This window comes from Syngnathoides biaculeatus, chromosome 3, assembly GCF_019802595.1.
Source record: "Syngnathoides biaculeatus isolate LvHL_M chromosome 3, ASM1980259v1, whole genome shotgun sequence".
NCBI classification, from domain to species: Eukaryota; Metazoa; Chordata; class Actinopteri; order Syngnathiformes; family Syngnathidae; genus Syngnathoides; species Syngnathoides biaculeatus.
Genome location: NC_084642.1, coordinates 38,533,777 through 38,554,564, shown reverse-complemented (window position 1 = coordinate 38,554,564; position 20,788 = coordinate 38,533,777). Strand labels below are relative to the sequence as shown.

General features: G+C 43.3%; 1 protein-coding gene across 2 annotated transcripts in view; it reads right to left on the bottom strand.

The window, feature by feature from the left end:
• Positions 1–20,788, bottom strand: part of serinc4 (serine incorporator 4) — a 62,401-nt gene that overhangs the window by 28,342 nt on the left and 13,271 nt on the right. Inside the window, exons 3-6 of one of the 2 annotated variants that reach the window (XM_061814068.1) lie at positions 20,059–20,226; positions 8,498–8,676; positions 2,391–2,470; positions 2,136–2,229 (exon numbers count right to left, since the gene is read on the bottom strand). In XM_061814068.1, the coding sequence (XP_061670052.1) occupies positions 2,136–2,229; positions 2,391–2,470; positions 8,498–8,676; positions 20,059–20,226 (521 nt within the window). Of the gene's footprint in view, positions 1–2,135; positions 2,230–2,390; positions 2,471–8,497; positions 8,677–18,825; positions 19,890–20,058; positions 20,227–20,788 lie in introns of those variants that run through there. The other variant, XM_061814067.1, reaches the window with a different exon arrangement.

Here is a 20,788-nt window from a genome sequence, read left to right as displayed (position 1 = left end):
TTTTAACAAGATGTCTTCAAACGCTACCAAAGATTACAATATTCAATGCTTAGGCATTGTGCATGTTTACAAATATCCGAATCAGAATCAGCTTTATTGGCCAAGTGTGTAAAAACACACAAGGAATTTTTCTCCAGCAGTCGGTGGTAACCTGGTACGACATTCAGAACAAACAACAAAGCAACAAGAACAAAGAACAAGAAACATTTCTGTTGATAGGAACTATTCCTTATAAGAGTCACAGATGTGCAAGATGTAAAGTCTTCTTTATTTAGAACCGGTAAGTGATAAGTGTGTCAACGTCCCACATTGTGTTAAGCTTGTACAGAGTCCCTTGACTTGTTCGCAGTTCCCGTTATAGACCAGTGCAATGACAATGGTGCAAAGGGAGCAGTTTAAAGTTAAAAATCATGCGAACCTTGAGCCGTCACCTTATCGTGGTGGAGGGGTTTGTGTGTCACGATGATCCTCGGAGCTAAGTTGTCTGGGGCTTCATGCCCCTGGTAGGGTCAGCCATGGCAAAAAGGTCTAAGGTGAGGGACCAGGCAAAGTACGACTCCAAAACCCCTATGACGGATACAAAAATTTGATCTTGGTTTCCCTTGCTCAGACGCGGGTCACTGGGGGCCCCCTCTGGAGCCAGGCCTTGAAGTGGGGCTTGAAGGCAAGCGCCTGGTGGCCGGCTCTGCACCAGTGGGGCTTGGCCAGCCACAGCCCGAAAGGGTAACATGGGTCCCCCTTCCCATGGGCTCACCACCTGTGAGATGGGCCATAGGGGTCAGGTGCAATGTGAGGTGGGCAGTGGCCAATTTCGGGGACATTGGTAATCCAATCCCCCGTTAAAGAAACTAGGTCTAGGGACATGGAATGTCACCTCTTTGGCAGGGAAGGAGCCCGGGTTGGTGTGTGTGGTTGAGAAGTTCCGACTAGATATAGTCAGACTCGCCTCTACGCACCGCTTGGGCTCTCGTACCACTCCTCTTGAGAGGGGTTGGACTCTGTTCCATTCTGGAGTTGCCCACCATGAGAGACGCCGAGCAGGTGTGCGTATACTCATATTATGAGTAAGTTAGTAAAGATATTTGGCATTGGCAGAAGATTTGGCATTTTTTTTCATGGGCACAACCCACATTCTCATCTATGGTGCTTGTCCCACAAATACATGCTCCGTTCTTAAATGGCACCATTTAAAAGGGAAATAAAAAGGAAAAACATTTATTGCCAAGAAGCATTGCTACACAAAAGAGATCATCTGTGCTGTTTTGTAAAGATGTGTATGCAATCAGAATTTAATCAATGTCCCAGCTGCCAACCATTAAAGTCCATCCATTTTCTAAGCTGCTTATCCTCACAAGGGTCATGGGAGCACTGGAGCCTATCCCAGTTGTCATCGGCCAGGAGGCAGGAAACACCTTGAACTGGTTGCCAGCCAATCGCAGGGCACATGGAGACAGACAATAGTCACACTTACAGTCACACTTAGGGGCAATTTAGACTCTCATATTAATGCATGTTTTTTTGGGATGTGGGAGGATACGGCAGTGCCCGGAGAAAACCCACACAGTATGTGGAGAACAAGCAAATTACACACAGGTGGGGCTGAGATTTGAACCCCGGACCGTAGATCTGTGAGGCCAACGCTCTACAGCAGCACCACCATTTGCTCGCTCTTAGTGTGATCATCAAAATGAGATGCTCAGATGGCTTGAGCGGATGCACCCATTTTAAAACCATCAAATGGCCCGTGTGCACATCACATTTTAAACTTGTAAGACTAACATATAGGCATTTGTCTACCAAGGATTCAAGGTTTTGATCACAAGCTCTACATTGATTTCTGGGGATAAAATTTTGGCAAATTTTCAACATAAATAGTGGTATAAAATCCTTCATTCCTATCCAATTCTTAGAAATTATGGCTCGTTTAATTCACGGGACACTCCTCTATCCAATGATATTGTTGGTTTTGATATAAAGTACTGCAGAATTTTTTTGTAACCTTTTGTAACACTCATCTAAATTGAACTCCGCAGGCGCAGCTGGCATTAACAATGTTTATGCAAATACCCTTGTATGCTGGAGTGATACGTTTCTTCAGTCACAGCCCATACTTTTACAATGAACCCCACACTCACCAGTTTTTGTTCCAAGTGTGTGCAAAAGCTGTGATGAGGATAAGTTGGATGAGGATGAAGGCAAAACCTCCGACCACACCAACGTAATGCCAAGCTGAGGATCAGGGAAGAGAACATTGATGATGAAGTTGGCACTACCATACGCATACTGTAAGTATTGTATATTCCAGTTCAATACATGGTACATCAACTCACTACTAAGACATTGCTGCCCTCTAGCAGTATTTTTAAAAAAAAAGCATATTGCATTCCCACCATGGAGGAAGGATTCTGTTGGGATGAAGAAGGCAGCCGCACACATCCCAAGCAAGGAGATTAGTTTCAGGAACCAGAAACTAGTAGATAAAAGAAAGAGAATGATTTTGTTACACAATAAAAACATTTCATCTATGATAGGTGAGTGTGGCTTATCCATAATTGTCTTTTTTGCCTTTCCAAAGATGTTGTTGTAAATAATTGTTCTTGGTGAATGATACTTTATGTCAGGGATATACAGGCTTGGTTAAATTACATTTTCTACATATTGATATATTGTTAACATTACATAAAGACAGCAGACAGCAGACCTTTGGGTAACACGTTACACCATTGTTCCTAAATGATTCTTTTTTAATTACTTATTTTGTAACATTTTATAAGAACTAATAATCCGTTATTGGCTTTGAACACAGTGACCTACCTCCACTATTTTAGCACTACTGTTTTTGATAATTATAATGTCATTAGAATTATTACTAGTAGGCAGTATTCATAGTGGCAGCATTTATTAGAGACGTATAGTAGTATGTCACCGATGGTGTGGTCATACTTTTGCCTGACTTCAGTGTGAGCACTGTAGGTTCCGTTCCCACTCAGTGAGTGGGACTGCCAATGGGAATGCAAAAGGTTCCTACCACAGTATGTCCCCTTTGAGTAGTTGGCAACCAGTTCAGGGTGTACCTCTCACCACGATCAGCTGGAATCTCACATGCCTGCAACCCCAGTGAGGATAAGCCGTACGGAAGATAGTAAATGGACTGCCCTTATAAAGCACTTTATCTACAATGCCATAGGGCTCAAAGTGCTTTATAAAGTTTCACATTCACCCATTTACATACACACTCACAAACCAATGGGTTGGCTGCTGCATGCAAGGGGCTGCCAGGGCAACTGGGAGCAAATTAGGGTACAGTGTCCTGCCCAAGAACATTTCGATATGCCGACAGTCGGAGCCAGCCTTCGAACCAGCTACCTTTTGGTTACTGGATGATCCGCTGTCATGATCTAAAAGTGAAACCGCATTTACTCTTTAAAATGTATTCACATAAAAAAAGTAATGCTGTTTACTAATAATTTATAGAGTTTATGACAACTTCATGAATTTTAAATGTTTCATAAAACTCTTATAAGTACACTCTCACATAATATACCACCCCATAAAAATTTGTTTGCTAATCTTTAATGTTTTTACAATTTGATGCCAGGCAGAATTTGAGGGGCACAAACTTTTGAATTTGTTTGCAATCATGACTTATTTAAACTATTTTTAGATGTTCTGTGGACCTGTTTTGAGAGTTGCCAAACTATAATAAATTCTATTAATACTGTACATTCTTTTTTTTAATATGGCAACATTTTTTGTATCACACAATTACAAACTGAACTGGTGAACCTAATCAAGAAAGGTTTGCATATAAAAACAAAATAAACCTGTAACTTCTCCACAGCACACGTTCTTCTTGTTGAAAGATTACTGTCAGGGTATTAGGTCATTACCCCATGAAGAGCTGAATAACCTTTGCCACAGACCCCAAAATCTTTCATCATGTCCCAGATAAGATTACTCTGAGCAGATTAATGCCTGAGACAATAAGCAATGCAACATGTCAAAACCTAATCCAAAACACGTCACAGCTCTAATGGACCAGGCGGGTGAGGAAACTGTGACAACAAAGAACTTAAAATAGACCAGTTGGAGATCAGGTGAGAAGCAAGGGAAAATACTTTCCACTTTAAGACTGTAGTAAAGCAAACATTTCTACATAGTGCATAGAAAACAAATTTTATTTAAATTCAAATTCCTGTACTTTGGAGATCAAGACTCCAAACTTTCTGAGTTCCTTTTTAGATTACCTGAATGAGTCACAATTTTTTAAAACTCAATTTCCTCTTTTCTCTGAAGACATTACCTACTGTATATCTATTAGCAGTCTTGTTTTGAAGTTATTACTTTGTTTTTGTGACTAAACGTTGTAATGTGTTATGGTTTAATCCCCAAAGTTGCATTTACATTTATTTTATATATTAAAATGAAAAATAGCCAAGTCTTGTCCATAATAATTTATTCACACCTGTTATCTTCTCATTCCATCCTCAAAAGAAAGGGGTACAGTATTCAAATAAAATAGCTGAAGGAACCGAAAATCCACTGTAAGCTTTATAGAGGAACTTAAAGGAAGACTCTCCCCAAAATTCATATGTACAATAAAACCTCCAATGTGAAGTAAAATTATTGTTACATATATTTTGGGCATTAATTTAAAATAAAAATGTAAAATAAAGAACATATTTGAAATCCAAGCAAAATCTGGATATGTGCCAGCTTTCAGAGCCAAACTCGGAAGAAATATCTTTGACTCCGCCCCTGACGTCTCCGGTGCTTAGCATTACAGACTATTCGTTCTAGCTAAGCCAAGATGCTGACTTGTTCTGCGCCAAAACTGAGAAAACACACCCAAATTCGTCCTTCTTTAACCTCCCGTGGGGTCAAACTGACAGGATAAAGCTGTGGCTGTCATAGTTGAGGCTCATTCATCAGTGGGGAAATTTGCACGCATTTAGTCATTACTGGTTAATAGCCTCTTCTGCTGCTACGGTAAAGCAACAACATACGTTATGATGCGCAGCTGTTCAATCCCGGACTTCCGTGTGTGGAATTTGCATGTTCTCCCCGTGTCTGCGTGTGTGTAAACTTGCCTCCTGGCCGTTGACAGCTGGGATACGCTCCAGCATTCCTGCAACTATCATGCGGCTAAGAAAATAGATGGATGGATGAAAGTACACTACACTTCCCGGTTAGTATTTATGGGGATGCACGCATGCAACCCCAGACCCCCCCCCCCAATCCGCGCCGCTAGTCTAACGCGAGAAACGGAGTGCTTGAAAAGTATAATTTGTGGAAGGGAAAAAAAAAGTCTGGCCACACTTGCTTGTATAATCTCTACATTGAAACCAACTCCTCACAAAAGCATCAAATCTCCGTGGTCCATATAATGGGCCTGTTATTGTCCGTCGTCAACACCACGCTCCTCTCGACACATCGACTTCCGTCTGTGTGTATTCTGGCTCAAACGCTTGAACATTGTTATTTTTGTTTTGTTTGCTCAATGGCGGGAGTAGTAACAGCACGGAGCATCGACTCGCTGTTGCACTCGCTTTGTTTGGTCTGAGCACACAACACTTCTTGGTTACTATTTACGGTGGTCTGCGCGTGCACCCATTGGAATGTCTGAGCGAGAGAGGAATTTCGATAATAGTTTTCCAATTTAGAGATGTTTCTCGGTGAAATCTGCGGATGACTCTGGCATTAAAATAAACACTGAACCCTCATCTACTAAATTTGAATGTGCACTTCCATTCCTCATAGTCTCGACAAAGTCTTCCTTTAATTGGACTTTCTCTAAACTTTTCAATGACCACATCCAACTGTTCAATGTTTCACTACTTTTTCCATAACTTGGTGTTCCTTATCCATCCATCCATCCATTTTCTTCGCCGCTTTCCTCATGGGGGTCGTGGGGAGTGCTAGCTGTCAATGGGGAGAAGGCGGGGTACACCCTGAACTGGTTGCCAGCCATTCGCAGGGTACATTGAGACAAACAGCCGCACTCTCAATCACACCGAGGGACAATTGAGAGTGTCCAATTATTGCATGTTTTTGGAATGTGGGAGGAAACCGGAGTGCCCGGAGGAAATCCACACAGGCACGGGGAGAACATGCAAATTCCACACAGGTGGGTCTGGAATTGAACCCTGGGACCTCAGAACTGTGACCACTTAGTGACCACCTTCCACTTTATGAAGCCTTCCACTGCCAAGGCTCTGTTGATCAAATGTTAAGGAGAACACGATGAAGACGACTGCTTCCCAATTCCACCTGAACCAGGAAATGTATCGATCTAGTCATGGATCAAACACCTGTTGTGAATTTTGCCAGTCAGAGGAGAGCAGCAAATTGTACAAAATCTACTGAAAGACTGATGAGTTTTACATGGTCATTCAGCAGTTTAGAGGTCAAATTAAGTTTCCCAGCACAGGTTACAGTGCATGTTAGGTTTATCCAGAAATGTTACCTGAATGCGGAACTTTTTTTGAGAAGTGTAAGGATCATTCATTCATTCATTCATCCATCTTTTCATCTATCTATCCATCCATCCATCCACCCATCCTCTACCGCTTATCCAAGGCCAGGTTATGGGGCAATAACTTTAACAGGCACGCCCGGACTTTCCTTTTCCCGGCCACTTCCTCCAGCTCTTCCGGAGGGATGCTGACGCATTCCCAGGCCAGCTGAGAGACTTAGTTTCTCTAGTGTATCCTGGGTTATCCCCAAGGTCTCCTTCCAGTAGGACGTGCCCGGAATACCTCACCCAGAAGGCGTCCAGGAGGCATCTGAATCTGATGCCCCAGCCACCTTATCTGGCTCCTCTCAATGTGGAGGAGCAGCGGCTAGACACTGAGCTCTTCCTGGATGACTGAGCTTATAATACTGTCTCAAAGGGAGACCCTGGACACACTGCTGAGGAAACTCATTTCAGCCGCTTGTATCTGGGATCTTGTTCTTTTGGCCACGACCCACAGCTCATGACTCTAGCTGAGAGTAAGAACGTACTGTAGATCGATTGGTAAATTGAGAGCTTTGCCTCTTGACTCTTTGCCTCTAGCTCCCTCTTTACCACAACGGACCGATATAAATTGAAATTTATTTATTTTTTAAATTTATGAAATTCTATTCATAAACATTATGAACAAAATCTGAGAAAAAGAGCAGCCATGAGGGAGTCCAACTCTCTCCAGAAACAAGTCCAACTTACTGCAATGCAACCAATGCAGACCAAACTTTGACACCGGTCATACAGGGGCTGAACAGTCCATATCAGGGGGTTCTGTGCTCCATACTGCTAAAGCACCCCGCACAGCACTCCCCAAGAGACATGGTCAAAACCCTTCTCGAAGTCTACAAAACAAATGTAGACTTGTTGGTTGACCTCCCATGCACCTCAAGGACCGTGTTGAGGGTGTAGAGCTGGTCCACTGTTCCTCAGGCAGGATGAACACCACAATGCTCCCCCTAAATGTGAGATTTGATTTCTCACTAGATCCTCCTCTCGAGCACTCCTTAATAGACCTTACCAGGAAGGGTGAGGGGTGTGCTCCTCCTGTTGTTGGAACATACCCTGCTTCTTAAAAATGGGAGACCACCACCCCAGTTCGCCAATCCAGACGCACTGTACCCGATGTCCACACGATGTTGTAGAGGCGTGTCAACCAGGACTGCCAACATCCAGAGCCTTTAGGAACTTGGGGCAAATATCATCCATGCCTGGGGCTTTGCACCGAGGAGCTTTTTAAACACCTCGGTAACGTCAACCCCAAAGATTGGAGAGCCCGCCTCAGAGAACCCAGACTCTGCTTCCGCATGGGAAGGCATGTCAGTGGAATTCACCGACTCACAACGTATGGATCCTTTTTCTGTAATTTGGTCAATAATGGTAATGACAAATCAAAAAATATATATATATAAAAAATAATAATAATAAATAATTTTACTGATAGTGTATGAATATTTGAATTACTGGTAATTGTGATAATTCAAACATTAATAATTGTTTCTGTGAAACAAAATATTCCAAAGTAATATTGATATAAATGTCTTCACAACATTGTGCCCTAAATGCCATCCATCCACCCATCCATTTTGTGTAAAAGGATCTTGGGTGTGCTGGAGCCTATCCCAGCTATCTTTGACCGAAAGGTGGGGTATACCCCGAACTGGTCGCCACCCAACCACAAGGCAGATATAAACAAAATATTCCAAAGTAATATTGATATAAATGTCTTCACAACTTTGTGCCCTAAATGCCATCCATCCACCCATCCATTTTCTGTAAAAGGATCTTGGGTGTGCTGGAGCCTATCCCAGCTATCTTTGACCGAAAGGTGGGGTATACCCCGAACTGGTCGCCACCAAACCACAAGGCAGATATAAACAAACAACCATTCACACCTCAATGAAATTTAGAAACTTCAATTCATTCACTTTGTCCATTATGATTCATATTTACATTTGAAGAATAAAAGATTAAATGAGCAGCAGCACTAACCCATTGTGTATTAGTGCTCTGAAGTCCTGACTCGACTTCACATCAATAAGGAAGATGGCCATCATTAGGTAGAAACAGGAAGTGCCAAAGCAGACTCTGTAGACTGCTGAGTAGCCTACAAGCATCTCACAATGACCTCCACCATGTGCCTGATCACACACCAAGTTGAAGAAAGGCACCTGAAACAAACACAAACAGTACATCTCTTTCCATATTAGCATATTGCCAGTCTTGTGTGTGGTGGCCCTTAAGCAAATACAACAAGCCACCCTAAAAAAACAAAAGAAAATTGTGTTTGTTGCTTCAAGGCTGAACTGGAATGAACATTTTAGTTCCGTTTTTTGTTTCATACCCTCCTTTCTCTTGACGCTGATGTCATGGTCAAAACAAAACACTTACAGTAGGGAGTCCCCAAAAAATTGTCTTTTCAGATTGATTCCAATAATTTGTAATTCAAAATATTGTTGTTCATTTAAAGAATATTTCAAAAGTTATTTCAACTGTCACACTCTTCCTATGAGCTATTTAATACTGTTTACAGCTATTTACAGTAACTGTCTGTCTCACTGCTTTACTTGGACATTTGTAGCCCATCACAAACCAGCACTGAAGTTATATTCATTGAAAAAGTTGTAAAGTTTTACTATAGTATAGCATAAAGTATTACCCAAGTACAATTTTATGAGAACAAAAGCTGAAGAGAGTTTATCAATCGCATCTTTGAACGGCATAACAATTAAATAGACCTTTGCGATGGTTACCTTAAGCTCCGCCCCCTTAGCCATGTCCCACAAGCTTTCAAAATGGCGATTCAACATAACATGTTTGAAGTTGATTCTCTATCGCATATTCCAGATAATATTGGGGTCTGTTGTTTGCCAAATGCGTCAGACTTGTCCAAGAGACTTCGACAGAGAGGTCTGTACTATTTCACACAAGGATTTGTACACAGAATTGAGATTTTGGACGGAGCAGGACGTAATGTCAGAGTTACAGCGAAATTTTGGCGATCGATGCAAAAAAGTTTGACGCCTCACAAACTTCATATTGAAATCCAACAGAATAAAAGAGTGGAATCGTACTGCGCATGGAAAGCAGGGTGAGTAGTTTTCACTTGGAAAGATCACGAGTAATATCATTGTAGTCTTTATAACTGAGTGGGTGTATTCATTTCACTTGGCTCGTAATCGATCCCAGTGCTCTGTCTTAAAAGTCCGATGCGATAAAAATAGACAAATAGACATTTCTCTTGCATGACATCGCGCATTTTGTATCACTAAACCGACTCTTTTGCATAAAACATTACATACTTCATTCAGCAGGTCAGTGATACACTAACAAAGTTGTTCTTCTGCAATGTATGAAGCAGTGATAATAATTAAATCAAACTAATAGAAGATACTTGTCCCTCACTTACAAACAGCTGCACTCATAATCGCACCAAGGGGCAATTTAGAGTGTCCAATTAATGCTGCATGTTTTTGGGATGTGGGAGAAAACCAGAGTGCCCAGAGAAAACCCACACAGGCACAAGGACATGCAAACTCCACACAGGTGGGGCTGAAATTGAACTGGGGTCGGCAGAACTATGAGGCCAACACTTCACAGCTGCACTACCGTTCCGCCAATAAATAAATAAATTAAAAAAGAATTAATGTAGAGAGCTGCTCAGTTTCTTATATTTTGATGAGCTTTTTTGCTTGCGGTCTTAATGGACCTTTCTGACCTGTCAATCACTCGTACAATAATAGACACTCAGATAGCCGCATTGTCTTAACCCCTGGCTTGACACGCGCCTCTTGCCGTATTGTCCCACAAGAAATTGTGGTTGTTAGAAAAGTTAATGTTGGGAAGAAAATGATCCTCAGATGCGCTTGGGGAATGTGCAATTCTGATGAAAGATATCCTGCTTGGTTCCAAGGGGCCCAGTTGATTCATTTTCCAAAGCCTTAAACACAGTTGACGAAGTGTCTACGATGGATTAAGGTTCGTGGAAGACCGCAAGTACAATTAAAATTACAATTAAATGTGGACAATATCAACAAACACAAGGCTGTATGTTCAAAGGTAAGTGAGGGAGAAGTATCATCTCTGAGTTTGATTTGATTATTGTCAGTGCTTTATACATTGCAGGAGAACAACTTTCACTTTGTTAGTGTATCACTGACCTGCTGAATGAAGTATGTAATGTTTTATGCCGAAGAGTCCCATGAGTGAGTCAACAATCCAGAGCAATGGTGAGTGTGGTAAGGAAGTGAAGAAACGGGTCCAAGCAGGTTGGAAGAGCTGGCGAAAGGTGTCTGGTGTCTCTGCTAGGATGAAGGGCAAAGTTTACAAAACAGTGGTGAGGCCGGCCATGATGTACGGATTAGAGACAGTGGCACTAAAGAAACAACAGGAAGAAGAACTGGAGGTGGCAGAAATGAAGATGTTGAGGTTCTCGCTTGGAGTGACCAGGTTGGATAGGATTAGAAATGAGCTCATTAGAGGGACAGCCAAAGTTGGATGTTTTGCTAACAAGATTCGAGAGAGCAGACTTCGATGGTTTGGACATGTTCAGAGGCGAGAGAGTGAGTATATTAGTGGTAGGGTGCTGAGGATGGAGCTGCCAGGCAAAAGGGTGGGAGGAAGACCATAGAGAAGGTTTATGGATGTGGTGAGGGAAGACATGAGGGCAGTTGGGGTTAGAGAGGAAGATGCAGGAGATGGGCTAAGATGGCAAAAGATGACACGCTGTGGCGACCACTAACGGGACAAGCCGAAAGGAAAAGAAGAAGAAGAGTCGCAGGAGTGATACCTAAATGCGCCATGTCATGCAAAAGAAATGTCTATTTGCCGATTTCTATTATATCGGACTTTTAAGACAGAGCACTGGGTTTGATTATCATCTCTTGGTCTGTTTGGGCCAATAGAGCAACTCCACCAATTGGCTAGCACATAGCATCTTCCTGGCATCACATGCCTCCATTGTCTCGGCGCGACGTCTTTTTTTTTGGGGGGGGGGGGCAATTTTTACCCGTGAGCCATCTTCCTGTATCAGAATCACAATCAGCTTTATTTGGCCAAGTGTGGAAAAAAACACGCAAGGAATTTTTCTCCGACAGACTGTACTGCCCTGGTACGACATAAAGAACAAAGAACAACAATGCAGTAAGAACAAAGAACAAGAGACATTTCTATTTAAAGAAACTATTCCTGATAAAAGGTGTGCAAGATGTAAAATCTTAGTTTAGAACAGGTACGAGATAAGTGTGTCAACATGGTCCCTTTACCCGTTCGCCGTTCCCGTAATAGACCAGTGCAATGACAGTTGTGGAAAAGGAGCAGGTTAACGTGACGAATCGTGCGATAAGTCTACAAACTTACAAAAATAAATTACTAAGACTGTTATTAATTGGATCAGAAGAATGCGAGTGTCTCAACAATGGCACTAGGCAGAAAATAGTAAATTTGCTGATTAAGAATGTAATTACTTAATTGCCAAAGGGGGGAAAATTGTTCGAACGCCTGCTAGTTTTGTCTTTCATTGTTCTGTAGCGCTTTCCCGATGGAAGGAGCTGGAAGAGTTGGTCGCCAGGATGTGGAGGAACCGAAAGAATCCTACCCTCTCTGGACCTAGTTCGCGGTACGTGTAAGTTCTCAATTGACCCCTCCGTACAGGGCACTTGACCACGCCTCCTGAAGTGACGTCACGCCACATGCGCTAACGTCAGACAAACAATTAGCAAAAAAGGCGGCTCAGCAAGAAAAGAATAGAGCGAAACTGTCCGATTTATCGGCTGATTTCTTAGCTAACAGTGAAATATCGTTGAAAAGCAGACAGCAGGGCTTCAAGTATTTCAGCGAGGGGTATTTCAATGGTATTTACATGCATATCGACAGAGAAACCATTGGTATTAGCGCGAGATCTTTCCGGAGTCAGAGGAAGACCGAGAAGCCACATAATATAATGTATTATAACCCAAAGACGAATTTGTCATTGACAGTTTCCTATTTTCATGTTACCTATCACACTTGTGTGCAGAATCTGTATGTGAAGGAAAAGAAGGTGCGGCTTGATTTACGAGTTGTTTCTCTCGTTTTCTTTCTGTAACGTCACGCGCTCCCCTCAATAATTATTCTTGAATTTGTGCCAAACCTACGTAAGTCCCGACCGAGTACGACAATCACAATTTAGTGTCTTCAAACATCCTTCCTTCAGTCTTGGTGTCTCGGTGCACGTCGAAGGCTTTTAGGACTGCTAGTCCGGTTTAGCTTAGCTCACCGCCAACAAAGCGACACGTTTGTGCAGTCGGATCATTGCAAAATATCGCGCAAAGAAACAAAGTCCGGTTTAGCTGAGCTCGGGAGCGCCAAAGAGACATGTTTGTGCAGTCAAATCATCGCAAAATATCGCTCAACACAGATCAAGTGTGTCAACCATTCACACTTACCTATGTTATGCAAGCGAAGAACTGCTAATTCATTTATACGAGACATGTATTGAAAATCAAATATAGGGCTTACTTTCGTGCAAACATATCTGTTCCGGTTGATGGATTCAGTTGATGATGCGGTCTTCCACAAAGTTTGATCCATCGAAGACATTTTTTGTACTCGGTCTTCGGTTTTGGAAAGGGTATGAATTGAACTCCACCAACTAGCCTTTCAGGATACCTGTCGTCACTATTATAAAGTCCGTGACTCCACCTCTTAACCATATCTATTGTTAAAGAACCCAAATACGCGATAAAACGCAAACAAAAGCTATACTGGACCATGCAACGTTGTCTGAGGGAACTGCGTGTCCAAAAAAGGGGCGTGGTTTATGTAGATCTCTGGCCTCTGATTGGTCAGTGACGCGGATGACGCAATTTCTACAGAAGGGTCAATTGTGGGTAGAGTGGGCCCGATAATCCGTTCAGCTGTTTTGATTGTCCATTGCAGTCGGAGTTTGTCCTTTTTTGTGGCAGCCACAAACTGGATGGATGTACACAGTACTGAGTGAATGACCGCTGTGTAGAACTGACTCAGCAGCTCGCGTGACAGACCGTGCTTCCTCAGCGCAGAAGCCGCAAGAAGTACATCCTTTGCTGGGCTTTTTTGAGGATGGAGGTTATGTTCGTTTCCCACCTCAGTGAAGAAAATAAGTATTTGAACAACCTGCCATATTGCAAGATCTTCCACTTAGAAATCATGGAGGGGTCTGAAATTTTCATCATAGGTGCAGGTCCACTGTGAGGGAGATAATCCAAAAAGAAAAATCCAGAAATCACAATGTATGATTTTTTTAAATGATTTATTTGTGTGATACAGCTGCAAGTAAGTGTTTCAACACCTGAGAAAACCAATGTTAATATTTGGTACAGTAGCCTTTGTTTGCAATTATAGAGGCCAAATGTTTACTGTAGTTGTTCATCTTCTCTAGATCACACAGGTTTCTGGGCTGTCACTGATAAATATGGAGCTTCCGCTCCCTCCAAAGATTTTCTTTTGGGTTTAGGTCTGGAGACTCACTAGGCCATGCCAGAACCTTGATATGCTTCTGACGGAGCCACTCCTTGGTTTTCCTGGCTGTGTGCTTCGGGTCATTGTCATGTTGAAAGACCCAGCCTTGACCTATCTTCAGTGCTCTGACTGAGGGAAAGAGGTTGTTCCCCAAAATCTCAAAATACATGGCCGTGGTCTTCCTCTCCCTAATACAGTGGAGTTGTCTTGTCCCATGTGCAAAGAAAAACACCCCCAAAGCATGACGCTACCACCCCCATGCTTCACAGTAGGGATGGTGTTCTTGGGATGGAACTCATCATATGTCTTCGACCACACACGGTTAGTGGAATTATGACCACAAAGTTCCATTTTGGTCTCATCTGACCATAAAACCTTCTCCCATGACTCCCCTGTATCATTCAAATGGTTATTGGCAAATATAAGACGGGCCTTGACATGTGCTGGTTTAAGCAGGGGAACCTTCTGTGCCATACATGATTTCAAAACGTGACGTCTTAGTGTATTACCAACAGTCACCTTGGAAACGGTGGTCCCAGATCTTTTCAGGTCATTGACCAAGTCCTGTTGTGTAGGCCTGGGGTGATTCCTCACCTTTCTAAGGATCATTGAGAGCCAAGAAGTGATATCTTGCATGGGGCTCCACTCCTATTGAGATTGACCGTCATGTTTAGCTTCTTCCATTTTCTAATGATTGCTCCAACAGTGGGCTTTTTTTCACCCAGTTGCGTGGCAATTTCTCCGTAGCCCTTTCCAGCCATGTCGAGTTGGACAATTTTGTCTCTGGTGTCTTTGGAGAGATCATTGGTCTTGGCCATGTGTCAGGTTTGAGTCTTACTAGTTGTATGTGGTGGACAGGTGACTTTTTTTAGCTAACGACCTCACACAGGTGCATCTGATTCTGGATAATACATGGAATGAAGGTGGACTTTTAAATGGGGACTAACAGGTGTTTGAGTGTCAGACCAAATCCTTGGTCGTTGACCAAGTCCTGTTGTGTATGACTGACATGTAGTCCTGGGCTGATTCCTCAGCTTTCTAAGGATCATTGAGACCCCACGATGTGATATCTTGCATGGGGCTCCACTCTGAGATTGACCATCATGTTTAGATTCGTCCATTTTTTAATGATTGCTCCAACAGTGGACCTTTTTTCCACCAAGCTGCTTGGCAATTTATCCATAGCACTTTCCAGCCGTGTGGAGTTGTACAATTTTGTCTCTGGTGGCTTTGGACAGACATGTTTAAGTCTTACTGATTGTATAGGGTGGACAGGTGTCTTTATGCAGCTAATGACCTTATACAGGCGCATCTGATTCAGGATAATACATGGAGTGGAGGTGGGCTTTTAAAGGCGTACTAACAGGTCTTTGAGGGTCTAGCTGATAGACAGGTGTTGAAATACTTCTTTGGAGCTGTATCACACAAATAAATCATTTAAAAAAAATCATACATTGTGGTTTCTGGATTTTTCTTTTTAGATTATCTCTCTCACAATGGACCTTCACCTACGATGAAAATTTCAGACCCCTCCATGATTTCTAAGTGTAGAACTTGCAATAAAGCAGGGTGTTCAAATACTTATTTTCTTCACTGTAATTCTCAAGAACTTGAAGGTCTCGACAGTTGCCACAAAACAGTTGGACAGCGTCAGGGGCAGCTATGGTGAAGCTTGCCTCCTGAAGTCCACAATCATCTCTACAGTCTTTAGAGTGTTCAATGCCAGGTTGTGTTGATCACACCAAAGCTTCAGTCTCTCCACTTCCTGACGGTATGGAGACTCATTGCCATATTTGATGAGGCTGATTACCGTGGTGTCTCCCAGCCTCACCTGTTGTGTCCTGCCCGTCAGGAAGTTGTAGATCCACAGGGAGATGGCAGGCGAGTTTGGAGGAGGGGAGTTCAGGGATGATGGTGTTGAACGCAGATCTGAAGTCCACGAACAGTATCCTTGCATATGTTCCTTCGCATTTGAGATGTTCAAGGATGAAGTGCAGACCCATGTTAGTTTGATTGTCAAACTTCAGTGGGTCCAGCTGGGGACCTGTGATGCACTTGTGGTGGTCCAGCACAAGGCGTTCCAAGGACTTCTTGACCACAGAGGTCAAGGCAACAGCTCTGTAGTTATTGAGACCTGAGACTGCTGCTTTTTTGGGGACGAATATAATGGTGAAGTGTTTGAAGCAGACTGATACTACACACAGTTCTAGAGACCTGTTGAAGATCTTTGCGAAGACATGAGCAAGGTGGTCTCTGCATACGTTGAGGCAGAATGCAGACATAAAGTCTTGGCCCATTTCTTTGTTGATCTTTTGTTGATTGAAGATCTGTCTAACATCCCCTTCATGGATGCTAAATGGTGGAGAGGAAGGTGGAGTGTAAGGTGGTGCGGCTTAGTGGATGTATAGTGGGGAAGTGTCTATTTCAAATCTGCAGTAAAAGCTATTTAGGTCGTCGGCGAGCCCGCTCTTGTTTTCTACTGGGGGTGAACGTCACTTGTAGTTAGTGAGCGATTGTAAACCGTGCCAAACTGATTTGGAGTCATTAGCACCGAGATCTTCTTCTTCTTTTCCTTTCAGCTTGTCCCGTTAGGGGTCGCCACACCGTGTCATCTTTTGCCATCTTAGCCTATCTCCTGCATCTTCCTCTCTAACCCCAACTGCCCTCATGTCTTCCCTCACCACATCCATAAACCTTCTCTTTGGTCTTCCTCTCGCCCTTTTGCCTGGCAGCTCCATCCTCAGCACCCTACCACCAATATACTCACTCTCTCACCTCTGAACATGTCCAAACCATCGAAGTCTGCTCTCTCGAACCTTGTCAGCAAAACATCCAACTTTAGCGTCCCCCTAATGAGCTCATTTCTAATCCTATCCAACCTGGTCACGCCGAGCGAGGACCTCAACATCTTCATTTCTGCCACCTCCAGTTTTGCTTCCTGTTGTTTCTTCAGTGCCACCGTCTCTAATCCGTACATCATGGCCGGCCTCACCACTGTTTTGTAAATTTTGCCCTTCATCCTAGCAGAGACTCTTCTTTCAGATAACACACCAGACACCTTTCGCCAGCTGTTCCAACCTGCTTGGACCCGTTTCTTCACTTCCTTACCACACTCACCATTGCTCTAGATTGTTGACCCTAAATATTTGAAGTCGTCCATCCTCGGTATCTCTTCTCCCTGTAGCCTCACTCTTCCCCCTCCACTTTTCTCATTCACGCACATATATTGTTTTACTTCGGCTCATCTTCATTCCTCTCCTTTCCAGTGCATGTCTCCATCTTTCTAATTGTTCCTCTGCATGCTCCCTGCTTTCACTGCATATCACAATATCATCTGCGAACATCATGGTCCAAGGGGATTCCAGTCTAACCTCATCTGTCAGCCTATCCATTACCACCGCAAACAGGAAGGGGCTCAGAGCTGATCCCTGATGCAGTCCCACCTCGACCTTAAATTCCTCTGTCACACCTAAGGCACACCTCACCATTGTTCTGCTGCCATCATACATGTCCTGTACTATTTTAACATACTTCTCTGCCACACCAGACTTACGCATGCAGTACCACAGTTCCTCTCTTGGTACTCTGTCATAGGCTTTCTCTAGATCCACAAAGACACAATGTAGCTCCTTCTGACCTTCTCTGTACTTTTCCACTAGCATCCTCAAGGCAAATCATTAGCACCGAGATGTCTTTCCAATTTAACTGCATAGTCTCTCTTTGCAACGTTAATTTATTTAGTCAGCTGATTTCTTGTACCGGTGGCACAGTGGTTCAGCTGGTGTTGGCTTCACAGTTCTGAGGTTCCGGGTTCAGTCCTGGACCCGCGTGTGTGGAGTTTGCATGTTCTCCCCGTGCCTGTGTGGGTTTTCTCCGGGCAGTCCAGTTTCCTCCCACATCCCAAAAACATGCAACATTAATTGGACACTCTAAATTGCTCCTGGGTGGGATTGTGAGTGCGGCTGTCATTTGTCTCCATGTGCCCTGCGATTGGCTGGCAACCAGTTAAGGGTGTACCCCGCATCCTGCCCATTGACAGCTGGGATAGGCTTCAGCACTCCCCGCGACTATTGTGGATGGATGGATTTCTAGTGTGATTGTAGAGGGCCCTATCCCCACTACGCTATGCAATCTCTTTAGCCTGGTGGAGTTGCCTAAGTCTGGCTGAAAACCACGGCTTGTTGGTATTGAACGTGTGAAAAGATTTTGTTGGAACACACACATCCTCACAGAAACTGACATACACTGTAACAATATCTGTGTATTCATCTAGGCTGTGTGTTGAATTTTGTAAGACACCCCAGTCTGTACAGTCAAAGCAGGTTTGAAGTTTTAATTTGGCCTCCTTGGTCCAGTTTTTAACTGATTTTACTATAGACTTCGCACATTTAAGTGCTAGCCTGTATGTCGGTATCAAGTACAACAAGCAGTGACCAGAGGAGCCAATTTGTGCATGAGGAATTGCACGATATGCGTTTTTGATGGAAGTGTAACAATGGTCCAGGGTGTTATTTGCCCTCGTCGGACATTTCCCGTGCTGCTTATATTTAGGGAGTTCGTGATTAAGTTTAGCTGTGTTGAAACTCCTGGGATAATGAGCAGTGAATCTGGGTGTTTTTTCTCTATCTCATTTACCGGCTCGGCAAGCATTAGCAGTGCTGCGTTCAAGCTAACCTGAGGCAGAATGTACACAGTGACTAAAATAAAAGATGCGAATTCACGTGGTGAATAAAACAGCTTATAGTTCAAAAACAATTACTCTAAAACCGGGCTGCAGTGTGTGCTTAGCTGCATAACATCCATGCACCATTTCTCATTGATGTAAAAGCATATTCCACCACCTTTCGATTTCTCTGTTAGCTCCAGGACGCGGTCCGCACGGTGGAGTTGAAAGGACAGTAGTGTCATGGCAGCATCTTTGGTCCGTCCACAAAGCTAGGTCTCTGTAAAGTACAGGGCCTTGCGGACGTCCAAAGTCTTTGCAGGTCCTGATCAGAAGCAGAATTTCTTCCATTTTGTTGGCTAGGGAGCGTAGGTTCACAAGATGAATTGACGGGAGCACTAGTCTTTTCCGCAACTTAACTTGTGAACCAGCTTGTGCCCCCCTTTGTCGCCGACGCGAAGCCTTGAAGAGTACGCTGACGAGTAACTCCAGAAAAAGATTCAGCGAATTGCTGAAAAAAAGTCCAGAGAAGACTCTCTGATGGTTATCAAGTCTTCTTCTGTGTACTTGAGTTCCGAGAGGTCGGAAAAAAACACACAAATACAAACAGTACGTGCCGACGGCAGCCACACTGGTAGGCTCCATCGTTTGTATTTTCGTCACTGAATCCATTGTTACAAGCTCTTGCACACTCGACAACTTCTTGCGGATATATTCATGTTTTTTCACCATGGGCTCCGAGAAATTAATGGCCATTATGCTGCTGCCATGTGGCCTCATGCTGTTGCTGCTCGACTTGAGAGGTTCGAAGTGGAGGTTGAACCTGAAGTTGAGGAAATTGTTTCGCTGAGAAAGGCTAAGGAGGACAACGACAAGTTGGTTCACTATGAGGATCTTTCAACGGCGAACCAAGGACATCGACGAGTTGGTTTACCATGAGGATCTTGTTTTAACTTGGAAAATGTGTTAACTAGTCGGGGGATCACTCACTTCGATGACGTTTGCCTGGTACATTTGCACAAGATTATTAAAAGCCGTCAAAGGCAAGCATCCTTGGATTGGTACTTCAGCAAACATTGAAAGTTAATGTTAATGTTTGTTTTGAATTTATAGGTTTATGGAATTTATTCGTTCAATGGGAATTAAGTTGTGTGTGTGCCTCCGCCGCTGAGAATGTGTTTGCTATTTACCAGTTTGAATCATTCATCAATCATCATGATCATCGCAAACTCAAACAATCCATCATAGTTAATGCCATAATTGTTATTGTTCTTTTTTTTAGTTATTTTTGTTCAAAGATTGTTGTGTTGCCTCATCAGTGTTATATGAGATTTACTCTTGAGTGAAGCGATGGACCACATCGATGACTGACATTGGTGACTATTGAGGACACAGCCAGTAGGTTACTCACATTTTCTCTGACAACCTCAGAGACGGTGCGCGATAGCATGAGGCAGGAGACGGCACAGCTCATGATGTGGAACAGGGTGTACATGAATCGAGTACTGGTGGATGATTTGACTGGAGGACAGAAGGCACAGCAGAGTGAACAGGAAGCAGGCCCACAGCAGCAGCATATCTATGGAGGGGAAAACACACACAACTATTCAGCACAACTATTACTGAAATATCTACACAGAAACGTAGGGACGGGAATACAAAAAAAATTTTAATTAAGAACTAATTCCCAGTATATGAATTCTTGGAATTGTTTGTCTGCTTGTTTGATGATTCCGCTTGTACTGTCACTCTTTCGTCGCAGATGAATGATGACATCACATTCTTCTTACTTCATACTTTTACTTCTGAAGCACACACAAATGTGGGTACATTTCACTCAGAAAATTGTAGGGCTTCTTGAAAAACTCGCAAATCTTTAATTTAGTCAAGTGCATGCATTTTGGGTGAGAGGCGAGTGTGAGAAAAAAAACAGTTTGATTCACAGCGACCAGGGAGTGTTATGTGCTAAAAGCAAATAAAGCGAGTTTAATAGCAAGTCGATGCTCCGTGTTATGACTCCACCCGCCGTTGAGCTTCGGAGTTGCAAAGCAAGTAGGGAGTTAACCCCGAGGAGGACAACCTTTGGCCTGGAGCAGACGTTTCCCCTGCGTCTCCTGACCACGATCAGGCAACTGGAGCAG